The sequence below is a fragment of the Oryctolagus cuniculus genome, chromosome 3 (assembly GCF_051225735.1).
Source record: "Oryctolagus cuniculus isolate XC-2025 breed Fujian yellow rabbit chromosome 3, ASM5122573v1, whole genome shotgun sequence".
NCBI lineage: Eukaryota > Metazoa > Chordata > Mammalia > Lagomorpha > Leporidae > Oryctolagus > Oryctolagus cuniculus.
The window spans coordinates 113,177,675-113,200,880 of NC_142869.1; the positions used below are offsets into that span (position 1 = coordinate 113,177,675).

At 36.4% G+C, this 23,206-nt stretch overlaps 1 protein-coding gene across 4 annotated transcripts in view; it reads left to right on the top strand.

Annotated features, from left to right (window-relative positions):
* DPP10 (dipeptidyl peptidase like 10) overlaps nt 1-23,206 on the top strand; it is a 1,526,588-nt gene that overhangs the window by 1,136,068 nt on the left and 367,314 nt on the right. For all 4 annotated transcript variants that reach the window (XM_051849637.3, XM_051849636.3, XM_051849638.3 and 1 more), the window contains exon 4: nt 2,491-2,585. In XM_051849637.3, coding sequence (XP_051705597.1) covers nt 2,491-2,585 — 95 coding nt within the window. The remainder of the gene's footprint in view (nt 1-2,490; nt 2,586-23,206) is intronic.

Here is a 23,206-nt window from a genome sequence, read left to right on the forward strand (position 1 = left end):
GATTGAGAGGTAGGCATTTGATATAACAATTAAGAAGCTGCTTGGGATGATTTCATCCCATGTCAAAAATGCCTTGACTACTCAGCTTCAGATACCAGTTTCCTACTAATGTACATCCTATGAGACAGCAGGTGATGACTCAAGTGCTTGGGGCCCTGCTACCCATGTTGGAGACCTAAATGAGTTTTGGGGTTCTGGCTTCAACCTGGCTCAGCTCTGGCTTTTGCAGGCATTTGGGTAGGGAACCAGTGTATATAGAATCACTATCTCTTTGCCTTTCAAATAAAATAAAAACTATATTATAAAAAATACATAAAAATAAATAAAAAAACTGAGTTCAGGATAATTGGCTTTTAACTTCCAATAAGCTGAAAAGAAGGGAACAATAACTTAAAGTACCATACAGACATGCATAATTATTTAAGAATATGTCTAGTGCCCCTACCTTAATCATCCTGTATTAATTCACTTTATTCATTGATCTGATTCATTCATATTTCATTACCTAACATTAAACCAAATATGAGATAGTTATTTTGAATAGAGTTTCTGAATAAAATGTATTAATACGGGAGTAGGAGTTATCTAAACTAGGAGATTCCATTTGCAATTATAAGTTACACAGCAAAGTAGGATAGTTTGAGACCCAGAATAACAAATTATCTGAGGGCATTCAAAATGTTCATGACAAAATGGAATTTAAACATCTTTTATTGCAAAAAAATGATTTTCTTACAGTTTTTTTCACAATATACATTTTTTAAAGAATTTTTGTAGACAAATTTTTTTTCAGAAAGGACAGAAAAACATTAAAATGAACTAGTAAAAGCAGACATTAGGTGCTTTTTTTTTTTTTTTGACAGATAGAGTTAGACAGTGAGAAAGACAGAGAGATAGGTCTTCCTTCTGTTGGTTCACCCCCCAAATGGCCTCTATGGCCGGACCTACACCAATCTGAAGCCAGGAGCCAGATGCACGTGTGGATATATATTTTTTTTTTTTGGACAGGCAGAGTGGACAGTGAGAGAGAGAGAGACAGAGAGAAAGGTCTTCCTTTGTCGTTGGTTCACCCCTCAATGGCCGCTGCAGCCGGCGCACCACGCTGATCTGAAGCCAGGAGCCAGGTGCTTCTCCTGGTCTCCCATGGGGTGCAGGGCCCAAGCACTTGGGCCATCCTCCACTGCACTGCCAGGCCACAGCAGAGAGCTGTCCTGGAAGAGGGGCAACTGGGACAGAATCCGTCACCCCTACTGGGACTAGAACCTGGGGTGCCAGCGCTGCAGGCGGAGGATTAGCCTATTGAGCCACGGAGGCGGTCTCATTGTATAGATTCTAAGTGTTACTGTTACAATATTGAAATGACTAGTGAATGGATCACAGAATCTTGTTATGCCAAAAGTATCAGATATGTCCATATACGTCATTGTGGTTAATCTTCATAAGCTGTCACACAGTACTTGTATTCCCATGATGCAGTTAAGACATTCAGGTTCTGAGAGACTGTAATTTATGCAAATTCATTTTCTGTAAATAGTGTCCCCAATGCTCTTTTTCTCAAGAATGGACAGGGAGTTAGGAAGTGTATGCTATACTATGGAAAAGGTTAGAATTGGCTAAAACTGGAAACTACATTATGATTTTAAACAGAAAATGTATTCAAGACCACTTTTATTTGGCTGTGTTTTTTTTTTTTTACCTAATTATACACACAGTAATAATATTTTAACTTCCAAATATCCTGTTGTGTGATCAATTTTCCTCAGGTTAATAATTTTGATCAAAGATATTTCAATATGACTTATTTTTTACAACCATGACTAAATTTCACTAAAATATATAAAATCTATCATCCAGAAGCAATGTGATTATATCAAATGAAAACATTATTCTCCTAACATTGACAAAGTGGATTCCATGCTATGGCTTGCTAAGAGCCTCAAAAATTTTGAGTTGTGATCACGCAAATCAGAGTAGATACCAGAGAATAAACTGAACCCCAAAGTGGAAGTGATAGAATAAAACTTGAGTGGTTGTAGAAGGTCTAGGTATGCGAGTCTGCATGAGTTGAATCAGTATGAGGAGATTTAGGGTTGTGCTGTGTCTTAGTACACTGGCAGCCCTTAGTGAAAGTTAACTCACTCATTAACACTAGCTGACTTTGGAAAATTTAGGCACTTCTTTTAATCCCTCCTTTCACATTACAATGGGAAACAGATTGCTCATATTTTAATTAGTTTTTACTTGTTAAACCATGAATCTCAGTGGCCCTCCTGCTAATCCCGTGTTTATTACACAACAGACCATGTTTAGGAGGGCTTCTTGATCTTTCAAGAGAATTAATGTGAGCCAAGTAAAGAAATCAACTGGGGTTATTGAAGGCTAACAATGATTGCTCTAATGTGTCTGTTTATTATACACATTTTCTCCCCTACAGTTATTATATTATTTAGTCAATGGATTTATCAATTGTTAATGTCTTTGTTGTTGCAGATACAGATGTGGTGTATAAAAGCGAGAATGGACATGTCATTAAACTGAATATAGAGACAAATGCTACCACATTATTATTGGAAAATACAACTTTTGTAAGTAATGAAAACTTACTTTACGCATTTCAGAACTGTTTAGAATGCTCCCTAGGTGTCCAAATTTATGCTTCAGCTTCAGTACTTGTATGTCATTTCAGTTGGAAAGATAGGATTGAAATGCTAGAACTGGTAGAATGATTGACCGAAAATAATTCTGTGACCATTTTGTCCCCATTGACCCTTTTTAGTAATTGAATATGCATTTCTAGAAATAAGAGCTGCTTAGACTGAATAGTTTTTTCAACATTTTTATGCCAGATTAGTCACACAGATGTGAAGACTAAAACATGGTTAGCCTAACCCTTTACTTTTTACATTCTTCATTTATCCTCATTCTCTTCTTTTCTGGATCAGGCAGAAAGATGGCTTTATAAAACTATCCTTCTGTGCTGGCGTTTGATGTTTTAGTTTTAGAAGTGACTCTTTGGTTGTCTTCAATCACTGTTTGACCAACAATGTTTAAATAACTGAATATATTTATATTACACTTAAAGAAGAAGGTAGCTATATCTTTCTAATAAATCCAATCCCTCTGAGGTTAGAAAGTTTAGCTAGAAATACCTATTGAGCAAGTTATATATGAAATAACTATTGAAAATGTTCAAAATCTAACTACCAAGCACCTTTGAAAAGCAATACACAGTTATTTCTTCATTTTTATGTATCAGAATTTCAATGTATCATCTACTCTGTGAGTTTATAGATACAGGCAAAATAAACCAAACAGCCTCAGAAGATTTCCTTTACAAAATGAAACAATAAGCAAAATCACTGGCTATTTCATTTATTTATCTCACTTGTAAAATTGGAAAACACATTGAATCTTTATAAGTTTTATATGATGGCCAGTTGGAACAGATGGGCTAGGAATATTCTCTTGTTTAGTGGCTTATGCATTAAAAAAATCGTCACTAAAATGATGGAGATTGAACACACACTTGTATATCTTGCTAGCTAAATGTAACCATTACCTTATATACATTGATAATTAAGTCATTAACTAGAAGAAAACAATGGCATTTCTGTTTTTTAAACTAATCTATTAGCTCACAGATAATTGAGAAACAGCTGTTCTGCATGCAACTTCTTATAGTACTTACGGAATATCAAAGAAGCTATGATGGGCATTTTCTGTGGTCATTTAGGTGTCACTTCAGATGCCCACATCTGATATTACAGTGCCTGAGCTCCAGATCTGACTCCTTCTCTAATTTCATCTTCCTAGTAATGTATACCCTGGGAGACAGTAGGTGGTGGCTCTGGGATTTGACCCAAACAGAGGAGACTTTGTATTCTAGACTCTGGCCTTGACCTGGCCTAGCCCCAGATGTTGCAGGCATTTAGGGAGTAAACCAGTGGATGGAAGTTGTCTCTCACTGTCTCTTTGTGTGTGTGTGTGTGTGTGGTGTGTGTGTATTTCTCTGCCTTTTTAATAAAATGAAAATCAATAAGAAAAATTTTAAAATATATTTATATGTAAGGCAGATGGCTCACTAGGAAAATGGATTTCCTTTGGTGAGATAACACTAGCCCTCATGAAACATCTGAATAAATAGCACAGAGGAGAATCTAATCTTTCTTCATTGGAGGGGCGTCAGAGATACTGGAGAAGAGGCCAGGGAATTCATGAGAGATACTTTCTTCAGTGGACTAGAATTCCTTAGTGGGAAGATGGATGGGAGGCAAAAATCAGGAACTGATAATGATGATGATGAGAGAGTGTTTCAATGATATCCTTATAAAGTCAATATGAGTTTTCTGTCCATGAGTTAGTTTGGGAAAACTTTAAATGTCTTCTCAGTTTGATTTCCTTTATCAACATGTGAAGTTTTTTGAGTGAAGATGATAGTCAAATATTTGGACACTTAGCTCATGAGTATCTTGTTATATGACTGTTCATTACTGATCATTCCTTAAGTTTATGAAGTTTTTTCATTGATTACTGCTTATGTGTCTTTTTATCTAGCATTTGTTCAATGCTGAATTAGACTCCAGGGAACATCAAAAAGAAAAAAAAAGCATATAAGTTATTATTCCATTATTCAAATTCCTTAGTTGATTTTACACACCACTACCCACTCATCTCTTTGTAGATTTCTACACGTGCTAATTAATTCTGTTTTTATCTTTATGCCTATGTATTTAATCTTCTTAAAATCCTTTGGAGGTCTGTTCCTGTTTTTCTCTATGTTGGCCATGACTCTTAATTACAGAGTCATATTTAGAAAACTCACTAAGTTACTGATCTTTTAAGACTCATAGGCTCCCTGAACACATTTATGTCACAGCACAGATAATTAAACAATTTATAAGTCCTAAAAGTGTCAGAATTTGATAGGGGTGGGAGGAGTCAGTGGAGTGGAGAGTAGCATATATTTGCAATCAGTTAACCCAAAACTGAAAACAAGTATGCACGTTACCATGTTTTCGGAGGAATTAGTTTAATAATTTCCTCCATGCTTCAAATTAACATTACTGAATACAATTGTGTTTTTAAAGCTCGTATTAGGCTAAAGTCTGAATTTACTTTTTCTCTCAGGTCATTCTGTTGTAAAGAAATCTCTTAACACAGCTAACATTCGTATCCATACTGTAAGTTTTTCTGTAAAAAAATTATCAATATTTTAGTTAGAATCATAATCAATTGGATCAGATCATTATAACAAGATTTTGTACTAAGAGGATACCAGATCAACTGAGAAAAAAAACTAATAGAATGTTGGTTTAATAACAATATTAACCAGCCAAAACCAGCCAATTAGAAGTTGCTCTAGCATTCTTGATTTTTTAAAAATGAAAAACTGAGGCAAACCCATTTTCAATAACTGTGAATTCCTTCTGTACTAAAAAAAGCTTAAATTTTACTTTTCCCAAATAAATAGAAATGTGGGTATTCTCTGTATTTTTCTGAGAATAAAATCTCAGATGTGGAGTGTTGTTTAATAACAATATTATGCTAGGATATCACTGCCAATTTATATTAATAGTTAAGATAATTTAACATTCCATTAATATTTTCCCAACTTAATCACATTTTAATAATGGGTAGCAGACAGTGAGTAATGATAATACTGGCTATGGCTGTTAAAAATAAGACCAAAAATAATTTTCATGAGATAATTGTATTAAGGTGTTCTTTGGGCTTGAAGTTAGGTCAGTTTCTAATGAAGGAGGAAATTAAAGAGCATATAAGTTTTTGAATAGGAAGATAGGGGAAAAAATGATTAGTACCCAAACTGCTCTTAATCATTCCAAAGTGTTTGGAGCTGTTATCTGTTAAAGTCAGAACCATTTCAGAGAAAAGCTCATTCACAATGGCATAATCAAGCCGGCGCCTCGGCTCAATAGGCTAATCCTCCACCTTGCGGCGCCGACACACCGGGTTCTAGTCCCGGTCAGGGAGCCAGATTCTGTCCGGTTGCCCCTCTTCCAGGCCAGCTCTCTGCTATGGCCCAGGAGTGCAGTGGAGGGTGGCCCAAGTCCTTGGGCCCTGCACCCACATGGGAGACCAGGAGAAGCACCTGGCTCCTGGCTTCGGATCAGCGCAATGCACCAGCTGCAGTGTGCCGGCCATGGTGGCCATTGGAGGGTGAACCAACGGCAAAAAGGAAGACCTTTCTCTTTGTCTCTCTCTCTCTCACTGTCCACTCTGCCTGTCAAAAAATAAAAAAATAAAAAAAAAAAACAATGGCATAATCAGGAAAAATGTTCCATAAGTATTAACTCTACCGTTTCTGCTGTCAATAATTTGATATAATCATTGGTTTTGGCAGAAAACAACGCAGCTATAAATTATTTTGTCAAATCACTTTTTGAAATTAGAAAAGAATTGGAAAATGAGTCTGAATTCCATACATTCAAATTGTATGAAGCATGAAAAAAGAGAGATTATATGTACTAGTTTAAGAAAGAATAACTGAGATAAAACTAATCTTAAATCTCTGAAAATGCACAAGCCATTAAATATATTCTGTGCAAATAGCCTAAAACTAAGAGGAGGGAGGAAGTTCCTATATGGCAGCAGATTGATTCCAAGCAAAAGATTTTCTATGCATTTTTTTCACCATTTAGAGGCCATTACAAAATAATAGGTTTGACTAGAGCCAGGGAATATTCATTGATTTATCATTACAGAGAGTACCTATTGGTCTCCCATGGGATTCTGGGATGTTTTTGTTTGTTTGTTTTTTGTTTTTTGTTTGTTCTTTGTTCTTTTGGTTTTAGTTCCACTCGGTATGTGGGGTGATAAAGACAACTCTTTGTGCTATGATCAAGAAATTTATATTCTGTTTTGTGTTTGAGGAAATATAAGTTCCATGACAAAAATAGAATAATGCAAATAAAAGTGTTGTTGGATAAAGATACCCAGAATTCTCATTAGCCATGTGGCTCTAGTTACGTAATTTTCTTAAGTTCTGGGCTTACCAGTGTATGTCAAGTGTCCCAGTAGTCCAAGTGTCCCAGTAGTGCAGTTAATACTGTTGGAGCAACAGGAACTATCTGGCTATGGATGTTGTTGTGTTCTGAACAGTACAGCTCCTTCCTTAGATAATAGCTCTCCTGCCGCCCCCAGGAGACATTCAGCAACTCTGGAGGTATTCCTGGTTGTCTTGACTGGAGTGAGGCGTTTGATCTGGAGATCCAGTGAGTAGAGGGGAAGAACGAGCATCCTACAATGCCAGGACAGTACCTCACAGCAAAGTCTTATCCACCAGATGTGTCAGTGCTGTAAAAAAATGAAAAACAAAAACAAAACTACATTCTAAACGGAGAAACCATATGATGATTGGATGATTTTATTTATTTATTTATTTATTTATTTTATTTTATTTTTGAAGTGAGATCAAAGTAACAATTCTTGAATAGGTAACTGTAAGGATATCTTTTCTATATTTATTTATTTAAAAGGTGGAATTACAAATAGGGAGGGGCATAGAGAGAGAAAAGTCTTTCATCTGCTGGTTCACTCCTGAAATTGCCACAATGGCCACAACTCAGGTTTCCATGTGGGTGCAGAGCCCAAGCACTTGGGCCACCTTTCACTGTTTGTCAGGCATATTAGCATAGAGTGGATGGGAGACAGAGCACCCAGGGCTTGAACTGGCTCCCATTTGGGATATTGGCATGTCAGATGGCAGCTTAACTGGCTAAACCACAGCCCTAGGTCCTCTAAGGAGATCTTAAGTTGTGGCTTGCAGCTTCATTAGGTAGAGATATATTTCTTATTTATAAGGACAGCTCTGCTATGACCCTGCAAGCAGGAGTAGGATCATGTTGCGTTCTATTTTTTTTTTCTTTCTATATCACCAGGTATAGGCTAAATGTGTGGTTCCAATTTTCTTATAATATTTTGTAGATATTTCTAATTCAGGCATTTTTTTCCAGACAAGTAGCACTCACCTAGCGCTTGCCAACTCTCTCTCTCTTTCATTTAAATTAGGAATCAGCTGTTGCTTTTTAATATAGAGGATACAAACTGTTGCCTCTGAAGGCTACAGACAGCTTAATAGCTTTAATTAGTATAGTGTGTTAAGGAATAATTGACTTTCATTGTCTTTATATTGGGCAGTTACAACTCCCTTTTGTTGGGCACTTCCATGTTTCTCATATTTCTATTTTCCACTTTTATAATGTTTACATAAATTTTTATATCCACATTACTCATTCTGAAATTATTACATTTATTTATAATATTTACATAGTTTCCAGCTGTTAGTAAACAAAACCAAATCTTTACTCATATAATCTATGCACATTTAGGAAGACAAATGAAATAATGTCCGTATCAGCAAAGACTGAAATGTTTTTCTGTATTCATTTAGGAAGTAGACTTGATTTTATCACAAATATTTGGCTGTGTGTGAAAAAGAAAAACTGTTTTTTTTTTTTTCCCAAAGAGACCTTTTATTTAAGGAGTACAGATTTAATAAGTACAACTTTAGGAGTATAGTGATTCTTCCCACCATACCTGCTCTTCCACCCCCACTCCAACAACAACTCCTACCTCTCCCATTCCCAGTCCCATTCTCCATTAAGATTCATAATAACTTTGTACACAGAAGACCAACTGTATATTTATTAAAGATTTCAACAATTTTCACACACACACACACACACACTGACAATTTTTCCAGTTAACTCTCATAATACAATTCATTCAGGACAGAGGTCCTGCATGGGAGGTTAGTGCACAGTGACTCCTGTTGTTAATTTAACAATTAACACTCTTATATATGATGTCAGTGACCACTCGAAGCTTTTGAAATGAGCTACGTAGGCTATGGAAACCTTTTGAATCCACAAACTCCATCATTATTTAGATAAGGCCATAGCAAAGTTTAAGTTCTCTCCTCCATTCAGAGAAAAGTACATCCTTCTTTGATGGCCACTTCTTTCCCTTGGAGTCTCACTCACAGAGGACCTTCATGCAGAAAAATTTTTGCCACAATGTCTTGGCTTTCCATGCCTGAAATGTTATCATGGGCTTTTCAGCCAGATCAGGAAGCCTTAAGGGCTGATTCTGAGATTAGAGTGTTATTTAAAGTGATTGTCATCCTAGGAGTCTGCAGTGTAGACTGCTTAACATGTTAGAACATTTTTCCCTTTTAATGCTATTATTATTATTACTAGACACTTGATCCTATTTATATGATCACTTTCCATCCTCGGCCCATATCTTAACTGGGTTGTTTGTTTTGTATTTGTGGAGTTCTAAATCTCTTTGTAGATTCTGGTTATTAATCCTTTATCAGTTGCATAATTTGCAAATAATTTCTACCATTCTGTTGATTGCCTCTTCACTCTCTGTTTCTTTTGCAGTATAGAAGCTTCTGAATTTGATGTAATCCCATATGTTAATTTTGGCTTTGATTGCCTGTGCATTTGGGGTCCTTTCCAAGAACTCTTTGCCTGTGCCAATATCTTACAGGGTTTCTCCAATGTTCTGTAATAATTTGATGGTGTCAGATTGTAGATTTAGATCTTTAATCCATGTTGAGTGGATTTTTTGTAAGGTGTAAGGTAGGAGTCCTGCTGCATACCTTGTATGTGGAAATCTAGTTTTCATAGCACTATTTGCTGAATAGACTGTCCTTGCTCCAGGGATTGGTTTTAGCTCCTTGGTCAAATACAATTTGGTTGTAGATCTTTGGATTGATTTCTCGCATTTCTATTCTGTTGCATTGGTCTAGCCATCTATTTTTGAATCAGTACCAGGCTGTTTTGGTTATAATTGCCTTGAAGTATGTCTTGACATCCAGTATTGTGATGCCTCCATCTTTGCTTTTGTTGTCTAAAATTGCTTTAGCCATTCTAGGACCTCTGTGTTTCCATATGAATTTCAGCATCATTATTTCCAGATTTGAGAAGAATGTCTTTGGTATTTTGATTAGTATTGCATTGAATATGTATATTGCTTTTGGAAGAATGGACATTTTGATGATATTGATTCTTCTAATACATGAACATGAAAGATTTTTCCATTTTTTGTATCTTCCTCTATTTCTTTCATTAATGTTTTGTAATTCTAATCATAGAGGTCTTTGACATCCTTGATTAAATTTACTCCAAAGTATTTGATTTGTTTTGTAGCTATTCTGAGTAGGATTGATCTAGAAGTTCATTCTCAGCCTTGTCATTGTCTGTGTATACAAAGGCTGTTGATTTTTGTGTATTGAATTTATATCTTGATACTTTACCACACTCTTCTATGAGTCCAATAGTCTCTTATTAGAATTCTTTGGATCCCCTAAATAAATAATCATATCATCTGCAAAGAGGGATAGTTTGACTTCTTCCTTCTAAATTTGTATCCCTTTAATTTCTTTTTCTTTTCTAATGGCTCTAACTAAAACTTCCAGAATTATATTGAATAGCAATGGCAAGAGTGGGCATCCTTGTCTAGTTCCAGATCTCAGTGGGAATGCTGCCATGGGTTTGTCATAAATTGCCTTGATTTTATTGAGGAATGTTCCTTTTATGCACAATTTGCTTAGAGTTTTCATCTTGAAAAGGTGTTGTATTTTATCAAATGCTTTCTCTGCATCTATTGAGATAATCATATTTTTTTCTTCATTTTGTTGATGTTATGTATCACATTGATTGATTTGCAAATGTTGAACCATCCCAGCATACAAGGGATAAATCCCATTTGTTCCGTGAGTGATCTTTCTGATGTCTTGTTAGATTCATTTGGCTAGAATTTTGCAGAGGAATTTTGTATATTTCCTCATCAGGAAAATTTGTCTGTAGTTCTCTTTCTCATTTGCATCTTTTTCAAGATTAGGAATTAAGGTGGTGCTGGCTTCATAGAAAGAATTTTGGAGGATTCCCTCCCTTTTGATTACTTTGAATAGCTTTTGAAGAATTGGAGTTAATTCTTCTTTAAATGGCTGGTTGAATTCAGTAGTGAATCCAAATGGTCCTGGGATTTTCTTTGTTGGGAGGGTCTTCATTACTCATTCAATTTCCATCTTGGTTATGTTTCTATTTAGGTTTTCTGTGTCTTCATGGCTCAATTATGGTAGGCTGTATGTATCCAGGAACCTATCCATTTCTTCTAGGTTTCTTGGTTTGTTGCTATACAGCTCTTTATTTGTGATTTCTGATGATTCTTTATATTTCTGTGATGTCTGTTGTCACATTTCCTTTTTCATCTCTAATTTTATTAATTTGGGTCTTCTTTTACCAATGGTGTGTCATTTTTTTTTTTTTTTCAAAAAACCAACTCTTCGTTTTGCTGATCATTTTTTTGGTTTCAGTTTTGTTGATTTCTTTTCTAATTTTAATTATTTCCTTTCTTCTACTGGTTTTGGATTTGGTTTGCTGTTGTTTTTCTAGATCCTTGAGATGCATTATAGCTAATGATTTGGTTTCTTTCCAGTTTGTTGATATAGGCATGAATTGCTATAAACTTTCCTCTTTACACTGCTTTTGCTGTGTCCCATCAGTTTTGAAATGTTGTCATCTTATTTTGTTTCCAGAAAGTTTTTTATTTTCTTTTGATTTCTTCAATGACCCACTGTTCATTCAGTAGCGTATTTTTCAGTCTCCATGTGTTTGCATACATTCTAGAGATTCCTGAGTTGCTGATTTCTAGCTTCATTCCATTCTGGTCTGAGAAGATGCATGGTATGATTTTGATATTTTTGAATTTGCTGAGATTTGCTTTATGGGCTAGCATGTCATAAATCCTAGGGAAAGTACCATGCTGGTGAGAAATGTGTATTCTGCAACTGTAGGATGGAAATTTCTGTAGATACCTCTTAGGTCCATTTGGTATATCATGTTGATTAACTGTGTTGTTTCTTTTCTGATTTTCTGTCTGGTTGATCGGTCCATTGGTGAAAATGGAGTATTGAAGTCCCCCATTGCAATTGTATTTGAGTCTATGTCTCTTTTATATCCCTTACCATTTTTTTAAAAGCCATGAGCTCTGTATTTAGGTGCATATCCATTTATAATAGTTACATCTTCATGTTGAATTGATCCCTTAATCATGACATAGTGCCCTTCTTTGTCTCTTTGAACAGTTTTTGTGTTAAAGTCTGTTTTGTCTGATGTTAAGATGACTACACCAGCTCTTTTTTGGTTTCTGTTGGCATGGAATATCTTTTTCCATCCTTCCCCTTTCAATTGCCTGCATATTTGTTGGTGAGAAATGTTTCTTGTAAGCAGAAAATAGATGGGTTTTGTTTTTTAATCTATTTAGTCATTCTGTGTCTTTTGACTGGAGAGTTGAGGCCATTTACATTCAATGCGACTATTGGTAAGTAACGACTTTGCCCTGTCATTTTTCCAAAGATGTTCCTATTTTTCACTTTGGATTACCTTTGTACTTTTACTGGGAGATTTTTTTCCTTTACCTTCTTTCGTTGTGATGATGACTATGTTTCTGTGTTTCTGTGTGAAGCACATCCTTAAGAATCTTTTACAGGGCTGGACAGGTGATGACAAATTCTTTCAGTTTCTGTTTGTCATTGAAGGTCTTTATTTCACCTTCATTCACAAATGAGAGCTTTGCAAGGTATAGTATTCTGGGTTGACAGTTTTTTTTCTCTTAAGATTTGGACTATATCTTGCCTTTTTCTTCTTGCCTGTAGGGTTTTTGATGAGAAGTCTGTTGTGAGTCTAATTGGAGATCCTCTGTAAATAATCTGGCATTTCTCTCGTGCACATTTTAGAATCTTTTCTTTATGTTTTACTGCAGTGAGTTTGATTACAGTGTATCCTAGCAAGGATCTTTTCTGGTCATGTCTTTTTGGAGTTCTATGTGCTTCCTGTACTTTAATGTGCCTTTCTTTCTCCAAATTAGGGAAGTTTCCTGGCATTGTTTTAGTAAAAATGACTTCTAATTATTTCTCTCTTTTCCTGCCTTTAGGAACTCCTAGAACCTGTATGTTGGGTTATTTGATACTAAACTATAGATTCCCAACAGTGTTTTTAGTTTTCTAATTTCTTCTTCTTGTTTTCGGTCTGACTGTATAATTTCCTGTGCTTTGTCTCCTATGTCGGATATTATTTCTTCTATTTCACCAATTCTGTTGTTAAGGCTTTCCACTGCATTTCTTATTGGTTCTATTGAATTCTTCATTTCATTTTGCTTTCTTTTTAGAGCTCCATTTCGTGGAGAAATTTTCTTAAATGTCATGTACGGATTTCAGTAGTTCACGCATTTGCTTCTGATTACTTCTATGTAGTCTTTTTTTTTTTTTTTTTAAAGATTTATTTATTTACTTGAAAGTCAGAGTTACACAGAGAGAAAAGGAGAGGCAGAGAGAAAGAAAGGACTTCCACTGCTGGTTCACTCCCCAGTTGAATGCAATGGATGGAGCTGCGCTGATCTGAAGCCAGGAGCCAGGAGCTTCTTCTTTCAAGTCTCTCACCTGGGTGCAGGGGCCCAAGGACTTAGGCCATGTTCTGCTTTCCCAGGCCATAGAAAAGATGGATCAGAAATGGAGCAACCAGGACTTGAACCAGCACCCTTATGGGACACTGGCACCTCAGGAGATGCCTTACCACTATGCCACATTGCAGGCCTCTTCTATGCAGTCTTATGATCAATTTTTTGAATTGCATTTCTGGCATTTCTTTGATCTCATCATCTTCACAATCTAGTATTGAAGTTTTCTGTTCTTTTGGGGGGCATCATGTTGTCTTCCTTATCCTTGTTTTTTGAATTGGTGCGTTTGTGGAGATACTCATTGGTTTCTTCTTTGTTACTTCACTGTGGTTGCTTTCATCTTCATACTGCCTCGGTAGACAGGTAGAGTGCCTGTTTTCAGTGAGTATCTAGAAGTGTATACTGATTGTGGCCAAGGAGCTCTTTTCAGTTCTCAAGGGTGAAGGGCGTGTCTAAGGTGACACACCCAGGCTTGGCATGGTAGATTTTTTTTTTTTTTTTATCAGTGAGAAGGTTCATTCTGCTCAGCTGAGCTCCTCTCCACAAGGGAAGCCAGTGCCTTAATGCTAGCCTCAGTCATAATATTCATCTTCTTTGCCACAAAGACCACACAAAGGATCTGTTCAGTCCTCAGTGTAAGCTCAGATTCCCCAGCAATGTCCCTCACCAGGTAACAGGGGATCCCTGAGCATGTGGAGTCTCTCACAGTGACTGCCGAAAGTCCCAGCCACACTGTGAGTCCTCCCACACAGCCTAAGTTTTTCCACAGTCCTGGCACACAAGCCTCCCACAGTTATGAGCACCTAGCCCACTGTTAGTTCTCCTCACGAGTCAGGAATCTCGACTTCACTGGTTGCTGGGCACAGACAAGAGCTGGCAGTGCTCTTACATATGTCCAAAATGGCACCCACTCTATCAGCTTGTTATACTGCACCACTGCAGGGTGATCAGGATAGAGAAATGTGCCCCTACTTTTTTTTCTGTACATTGGCAGGTACACTAGCCCCCATGGGCTCCATGCCAGGTTCCTTCTAGGCTCTTCCTGCAACTTTAGCTCCAGTAGCTTAGGTGACTGAAGTCTGTCCTTACCTTACTCTCCAACGCTGGTGCAGAAGCTCTTGGTGGCTGGGGTTCTGAGTTGTGGATGTCCATTCCCTCCACGTAGGTCCACTGTATCTCTCTAATTTGTGTAGAGTTTCCTCTGCCATTTTCTCCCTAACTCTTCCCCGAGACTGCACTCTCTCCACTTTTTTAACACTATCTTCTCCTAGACTAGAGCAATAAGCTCCATCCCTACCCTGCTAACTTGGAAGCCTTGGTTAAAACAGTTTTAAAAAATAGATTTATTATTATTTATATGTAAGACATACTGACAGAGAGGAAGATCTTCCATATATTGATTCATTCCCCAAAATGCCTAAGATAGCCAAGGCTAGGCCAGGCCAAAGCTAGGAGACAGGAACTCTGTTACAGTGTCACATGTGTGTGACAGGGACCCAAGTATTTGGGACATCATCGCTTCATTAGTATTTAGACAAGGCTATAAGGAAAGTGGAAGAGCTCTCCTCCCTTCAGTGAAAAATGACTTTATTCTTTTCAAAGTGATAGTCATGAAAAATAAGGAAATTGGGAAAAAATGTTGCCTTGGGGATTTACTCAGTCACAAATTCAACTTGAGATATGAGGAGAGATAATATTACTATCTCCATGTGTTTGCAATGATGACATGATTATTCTTGGGTTCCATATAGTGATTTATTTATGTAGTATGTCCTAGGTGAAAAGAGACTAAAATAGTACTTCATTTTTATGTTTCACCCAAAATTATTATTGAGATTGATCTAAAAATTAGATTTTATGGCGAATTTTTTCATGAGGACAAAATATTTCAGATGGCATAATCATTTTAATTCTGAATCAATTGTTCCTAACAAATCCACATCTATATTTAATCATGAGCATTCTTAAAAAGTATCTTGACAGAAATGAAAATTATCTAGGTACTATATCTACAGGTCTAGTTTAACAAATTAAAACCATGTAAATATTGCATTTTATTATTAGACATCACTTGTTTAGCCATTTGAATAAGAGCTTGGTTCAATCTTGTCTCTTGCCTTATATATGCTCTTATATATGAGCAATAAAATGACTACAAACTCCAGTAATAATTTTTTTTGGAGATTCACATTTACTCTTTTTGGAGCTGGAGGTGTGTGTCTGATAGGATGCTGGAAGACAGTAGGTAAACAGATCTATTTCAATTACAGTGATTACAATTGTTTCAGAATTTGGCTTCCAGAGAAGTCAGCTATCTGAATTGTAGCCAGGGTCAGTCAGTTGTTTTGAGAAATTTCAGTCTCTAGTTACATCCCCTTGAACATCTGAGAGACCATTCTGCTTTCATTTTATTTCTCAATAGTTTTATATATGGCTGACTGACTCTAAGTCATGGTAAAACAATTGAAAACTTTTTTCTAAATGTTAGTAAAAAAAGAAAATTTCAGATAGAGATGGTAAAAAGATTTTTTGCCTGGCAAGGTTTTACCGTAGTTAATAATAACATAAACTTCAAAATTGCTGAATATAAATTTCAAATGTCTAACCTCAAAACAATAATGAATAAAGGAGGTGATGGATATCTTACTTACCTTTATTTATCTTTCATGTAATATATATATAAATTCAAATTTTACCCTATATATACATACAATTATTATTGATCTATTAAATAAAAAATTAAAAGATACTTAAGATTTTTAATTCATGTTGGAATTCTTTTTCAAAGATTTATTGTATTTGAGAGGTAGAGTTACAGAGAGAGAGAAAAACAGAGACAGAGACAAAGAAAGAGAAAGAGAGATCCTCTATCCTCTGGTTTACTCTCCAAATGGCCGTAATATCTAAAGCTGGAACAGACCAAAGGCAGAAACCTTCTTCTCGGTCTCTCACATGGGTTCAGGGGCCCAAGCACTTGGGTCATTTTCCACTGCTTTCCCAGGTGCATTATCAGGGAACTGGATCATAAGTGGAACAGTTGGAACTTGAACTGGTGCACATGTGGGATGCCAGTGTTGCAGGCAGCAGCCACAATGTCACTATACTACAGCACCAGCCACCATGCTTAACTTTAGTTTAAGCAAACAAAATACATTTTTCAAGAGATCTTTGAAGCTTTTAAGATCATTATATTGAAATAATCTATGCCTTCCCACTCACCACACCTTTTGACTGGTCAGAACATTTCACTCTATGCAACTTTGTTTTAAAACCAGTCACTAATAAGATTTCTGCAACTTATAATTATAATAGAATACAGACAGTTTAATAGTATAAAACAAATATGTTAACATTTTGGTTTGCTTGTGGAACATGTATCAGCATTTGAAGTTCAATTTTTGTTTAACAGTATGTGATAATGGCAATGTGTTATAGATCTGGAAAACATTGGATCTCCTATTTCATATTCAATAAAAACAAAAATAGACCCAGAAATAGAGACTTGCTGGGTGCAAATCTTCAAACTGGAGTACAAATATCTTGAATCACAGCTGAGGGTTTTCTTAGTGTACCTCAGTATTCCATTCAAAATCCCTTTCAAAGAAATGCTGAAATAAATTACAATTCCTTAGTATGTTATATATATAAGAAATTTCTTTGTATTTTGTTTTTATACTTGTCTTTTAGGAATATGTATATAAGTATTAATCTGAGTGTTTGATCAATTGTTTGATTACATGCTTTGCTATCAAACACTTCTTTATTTTTTAGAGATATATTTTCTTATTTGAAAAACAGAGTTATTGTGTGAGAGAGAGGGAGAGGTGGGGGGGAGTGAGAGAGGGAGAGAAGGGGGGAGGTGTCATCAATCTGCACATTCACTATCCAAATGGTCACAATGGCCGGGGCAGAGCCAGGTGGAAGCCAGGAACCTGGAATTTGGTATTTTTTGTTTTCATTTCATTTTCATTTTTTGCTTTATGGATGAATTTTTGGCATTCTGTTATTAGTTTCCTATTATTTAAAATTGATATATTTTCCTGATGAAATTACTTACTTACCAGTATGGATTTTTTTGTCTCCATTAACAAATGTTATTCTATGTCTATTCTATATGATATTGGTAAAGCCACTTTATCTCTGTTTTGTTCATAACATGTATAGCATACCTTCCACCCATTTTATTTTCAACATTTTTATGCACTGAACCCAGAATACGCTTTTCTATATGGCATATAATTTGATCATTCCTTTTTTTTTTTTTTGGACAGGCAGAGTGGACAGTGAGACAGAGACAGAGAGAAAGGTCTTCCTTTGCCGTTGGTTCACCCTCCAATGGCCACCGTGGCAGGCACTGATCTGAAGGCAGGAGCCAGGTACTTCTCCTGGTCTCCCATGGGGTGCAGGGCCCAAGCACTTGGGCCATCCTCCACTGCACTCCCGGGCCACAGCACAGAGCTGGCCTGGAAGAAGGGCAACCGGGACAGAATCCAGTGACCCGACCGGGACTAGAACCCGGTGAGCCGGCGCCGCTAGGCGGAGGATTAGCCTAGTGAACCGCAGCACCGGCCTTGATCATGCTTTTTAAAATGGCAGTTCTGTCAGACTCCACTTTTGATTCAGGTGTTTAATCTATTTGCATTTAATGCAATTTCTTATAAGGAAAATTTATGACTGTCATTCACTTTTCTCTATATCGTTTTTTTCTGTATGTGTCATATTTTCCTCTATTCTTTGATTCCTGACTTTATTTGAGTTAAGCAGATATATTCTATTGTATGTTTTACTTGTCATTATTGTTTGCTATTTAAAAATATAACAGATTTGAGAAAGGGAGAGAGAGGGAGATGGAGAGACAGATAGAGGGAGATGGAGAGACAGAGAAAGAGAGAGGGAGAGAGAACCTCCATCTGCTGGATCACTTGCCAAATCTCTGTAATAGTCAGGAGGATTCAATGGGCCCAAAGCCAGGAACCAGCAACTCAACTCAGATTTCCCACGTGGGTGGCAGGAACTCAACTGTTTGATCCATCATTACTGCCTCCAAAGCTCTGCTTTAACAGGAGGCTAGAATCAGTAGCTGGAGATGGATGTTGAACTGTGATATGGGACACACATGTCTTAAATAATGTCTTAACTGCTATGCTGAATGCTCTCCCCACTTTTACTAATTTTTGTTATGCATTTAGCCATTTGGCTTTTGATGTTACAACTAACATCTTAATTTAGAATAATCTAGTTCAGATTAAGTATCAATTTAATTTGTGTGGTACATAATGTTTTCCTGTGTATCTGCATTACTTCTCTCTCCTTTATTCTATCATTGTTAATCAAGTTATAGCTATACACAACATATATGTTTTATTTAGTTAGAAATAGTTTAATTTCTCCTTCATCTTAATTTTTATATCTATTCATTTTAATTTATTTGAAAGGCAGAGTAAGAAAGAGAGAGAGAAAGGGAGAATGACAATGAGAGATTGAGATTGAGATCTTCCATTTGGGAAATCCCAAATGCCTGCAGTAGCCTGGACTAGACTCAGCCACATTCGGAAGCCGGGAAATCTGTCCAGGTCTCTAACATGTGAGTACAGAATCATGTTTGAGCTATCACCTGCTGCATCCCCAGGTTCATTAGCAGGGGTCTGGTTTGCAAGCACACAAGGAGGCAGACCTCCATCCCTGACACTCCAGTTTGGCATGTGTGTGCCTCAAGCCGTGTCTTAAGCTAATGCACCACAGTGCCAACCCTCCCCTCATTTTCAAAGCTTTTACCTGGAATTGTTTGCTGGTCACTTTCCTTTAATACTTTGAAAATGTCACTATAATTCTGTTCTGTCCTCTGTGGCTTCTTATGAGAAGATGTGAAGTTACTTTTCCCTTGCTCTTTTCATTATTTTATTTTTGTTAGAGTTTGTTATTTTGATAGGATGTGTCTGTGAGGATCTTTCTGAGTTTGCTATATTTGGAATTTGTTGGGCTTCCTAAATAAGTACATTAATATTTCTTATCAAATTACAAATTTTGAGTCATTAGATTTTGAAATTTTGTCTGCTTTTTTTCCTGTCTTTAGTCTCATACATGCTTTTTATGTGTTATATTCTGCTTTAATGAAACAGAAAGGAGCATAAGGAATTTCCAAAAATAATATAGCTAAGCATAATAGTCTATTTCTCACATTAATTGATGTTCTCTGCATAACAATTACAACTTAATTTCCACTTTGAAAAAATGGCTTAGAAGATTTTGTTTTGTGTGCTGTGCATTATTTTTTATTTAGATAATAGGTTTTCTTATATTAATTGAATCATTGCATTCTCTCATTCATCAATGGTCAGAAAGTAACTACTTGAATTAGAAGAGACTATAATGAAAATTGTACCTTCTCAATTGGACTAATATGTACCTTTTTTAGCCTACTTCAAATTCATAAATTAGCTTAAAAAAGGTTCTCCTTTATTTATACTTTAAAAAGTGTCTTTCAGAACACACATGTTCTAAACCATTCATGTTGGGATGTTTTTGATGATTGTGAATAATGTGCTTACCTTAAAAAAAAAAAAAGAAGAAAAAAGGACCAGACAAAAATATACCTATCGTGTACACCACTGCTTTAAAAAAAAAAAAAAAAAAAACAAAAAAAAACTAAGGGAGAAAAAAAATAACTAAAGTAAATTAATGACTGCATTATAACTTAAGAATTTACATTATTATAAATGCACATCATAACTGAAGGATGGGAAAATCATGTTCAATGCACAATGAACTTCACTCCATTATATATGGGTAGTGCTATGATGATATTGTTTTAAAGAGAAAATACTTGAAATCACATTCTATTTATTATAAAAATAGCAAATAAAAATTTAATTATTATATATACACATAGAATAATCTTTATATTATTTTTTAAAAAAATTTAAAAAAGCAACAGAAATTCATATTGTAAGTCTACTTTAGAGAATAAAATAGTTATTTTCATAAGCTGTAAGTAAATGAGAACTTATTTTTGTGACACTGTTTTTTACACGTCTATGTCATTCCTCCATTTTTATTTGTGATTATGTCTCTGACTACCACTTATAAATGTTCTTTAAAAATAACTTTAATTGGTATTTTAATAAAATATAGTGTTAATTGTAAATGCAAATATTACTTTCAGTCTCTGTTGACTTTTTTTTTTTTTTAACATTTTAAGCTTAAGCTTTTATTTAGTGTGAAAGATGCATAGGAGTGTGAGGGTTTTATGTAAGAGAGAGAGGTAAATCTGGGTTCATACCGAGCACCAGGAACCAGCCATGTGGTGGAGCATCTAAGCCAGGAAGCCTAGGGCGGGTGGCCGGAAGGCCGTGTGCCCTAGAGGTGCAGGGCTACAGCCAGCCCCCTCCTTGCCAGAGGCCAGGGCGATGGAGGGAGGAAAAGGCCGACAACCCTGTTCCAGGCTCTTAATCCACTCTCAAAGGGGAGGGGTTAATTAACCTGATTGGCTGGTGGGCACTCCAGTGTGGCCAGGTAGGGGAATGAGGTCACACAGGGGCGTGGGGAAGGTATCAGGTAGGGCGTCAGGTCACACAGGGGCGTGGTGAAGTCTTCGTCTTCCAGCTCACAAACATAATAAATTTTAACCTGTATGCTTGCCTACTTCATTACCCCAGCAGAGACTCCATCCCTTAATCCTAAGGGAAGTTGATGGACATCGAATCATCTCTTTTGTACCTGCTTCCTGCTTATGAGGGGTGTAGTGCAGGCCCTTCCTATCCAGGGTCTGGAAGTCTCTGTCTATCCTATCTAGCAAATTCACTTTGTGAGCTGGAGCAATCAATCTCGGTCATTGCCAACGTCTGTGTCCCCTGCATGGTTGGTTACTCCCAGAAGTCGAGTTCTGAAACATGAGTTTGTTAATTAGTATGAGCAGAACTGGAACAAAACCAATTATAAATGGAATGCCCCTTTAGATGAAAAGAACATATCTTACAGATTCCCAGATAGTGGGTAGTGATAGGCTACCCTTATGTAGATTATAAACCCATTTAGCTTGAGTATAGAGAATTTTAAATGGAAGAACCCATTAGGTAGCTTTATTATCAATAATTGTTCTGAGAGATAATCAAGAAATGCAGGTACGGTATGTTTGTCTTAGACAAAGGCAAAAGTTTTACTTATCCTTTTTGCTTTGAAGAGGTACTTAAGGTTTCTGATTGGCTTCTAGGAACAGTCAGGCATGTCTTTTGCATTCACCTGTGAAGACTTAAGAGGTAGAAGTTTAATCCTAATTTTATTGTGCTAGTCGTGCTCAGTAGCACCTGGTAAGGTCCCTTTTATTTAAGCAGAAACTGATCTGAAGAGGATCTTATGGATGGTTGGAATTTTTGTTAAACTCCTTGATTCCTTGGAACACCTTTTGTAGCTCCCCCATCCAGCACAGTGTGTCTGTGTCAGAGGCTTTTTAAAACAAACACAAGGCTTAGAATCCAAATCCTGGAATCCATAACTCTTGTAGCTACCCTTTTTAGTACAGAGTCTGCATCAGGGCCTTTCTAAAGCTATGTACAAAAGCTTGGAATCCGAATCTTGGAATCCAAACTCCATAGAATCCTGCCATCAGCAATTCCCAATACCGGAGCTTTAGTTAGAAGCTCCTTAGTTCTCTGGAACAACTTTTGCAGCTACCCTTTTCAGTACAGAGTCTGTATCAGGGTGTCTTTAAAGCTATATACAAAAGTTTGGAATCCAAATCTGGGAATACAAATTCTACAGAATTTTTCCATTTCCAGAAATCTCCTCAGCTGCCTTTAAATATCTGACCCTATGTTAAAACATACGAGATAGGAATTTCACAGAGACACGTATCCAAGATTTTATATTTGAGGCACTTAATAAACTTTAAAGAAATACTTAGGAATACAGACAATGGAGTTTGACACTTAGAAATAACTAGAACATATATACATAATATCACATAATAGAATAAAGTAAATCTTTGGGATTAAGTTTTACCATTAAAGTTAATACTGTAGCTCTTTGATAACAGAGGTCCTGCATGGGAAGTTAGTACACAGTGACTCCTGTTGTTACGTGTGACATCAGTGATCACCGGAGGCTCTTGACATGCGCTGCCTAGGCCATGGAAGCTTTTTGAGTTCCATAAACTCCATCAGTATTTAGACAAGGCCCTAAGCAAAGTGGAAGTTCTCTCCTCTCTCCAGAGAAAAGTATATCCTTCTTTGATGACCACTCCTTTCTACTGGGGTCTCACCCAGGGAGGTTTTAAAACAAGAAAAAAAAATGCATACTTAAATAGCTACTAGCCACATGTGGCTATTTAACTGTATTAGTTTATTTTTAATTTGTGTTCATTTGTGTTCATTTATTTGAAAGACAGGGAAACAGAAAGAGAAAACTCCCATGTTCCAGATACCTGTAAAAGTAAGGGTTGGGCCCCAGCCACAGCCAGGAGCTAGAAATGCAATCAGATCTCTCATGTGAGTTATAGAAACCCAATCACTTGAGCTACCACTCCTGCCTCCCAGATCTGCATTAATAGGAAGCTGGAGTCAAGAGTTGGAGATGGGATTTGAACCTAGATACCACAACGTAGGATGCAGCCAAAACATTAACATCTAATTTTATTTTTTAATTAATTAAAGTAATTAAAAATTAATTTCATCTTTCATCCATATCAGCTACATGTGATATATTCAGTAACCAAATACGATCC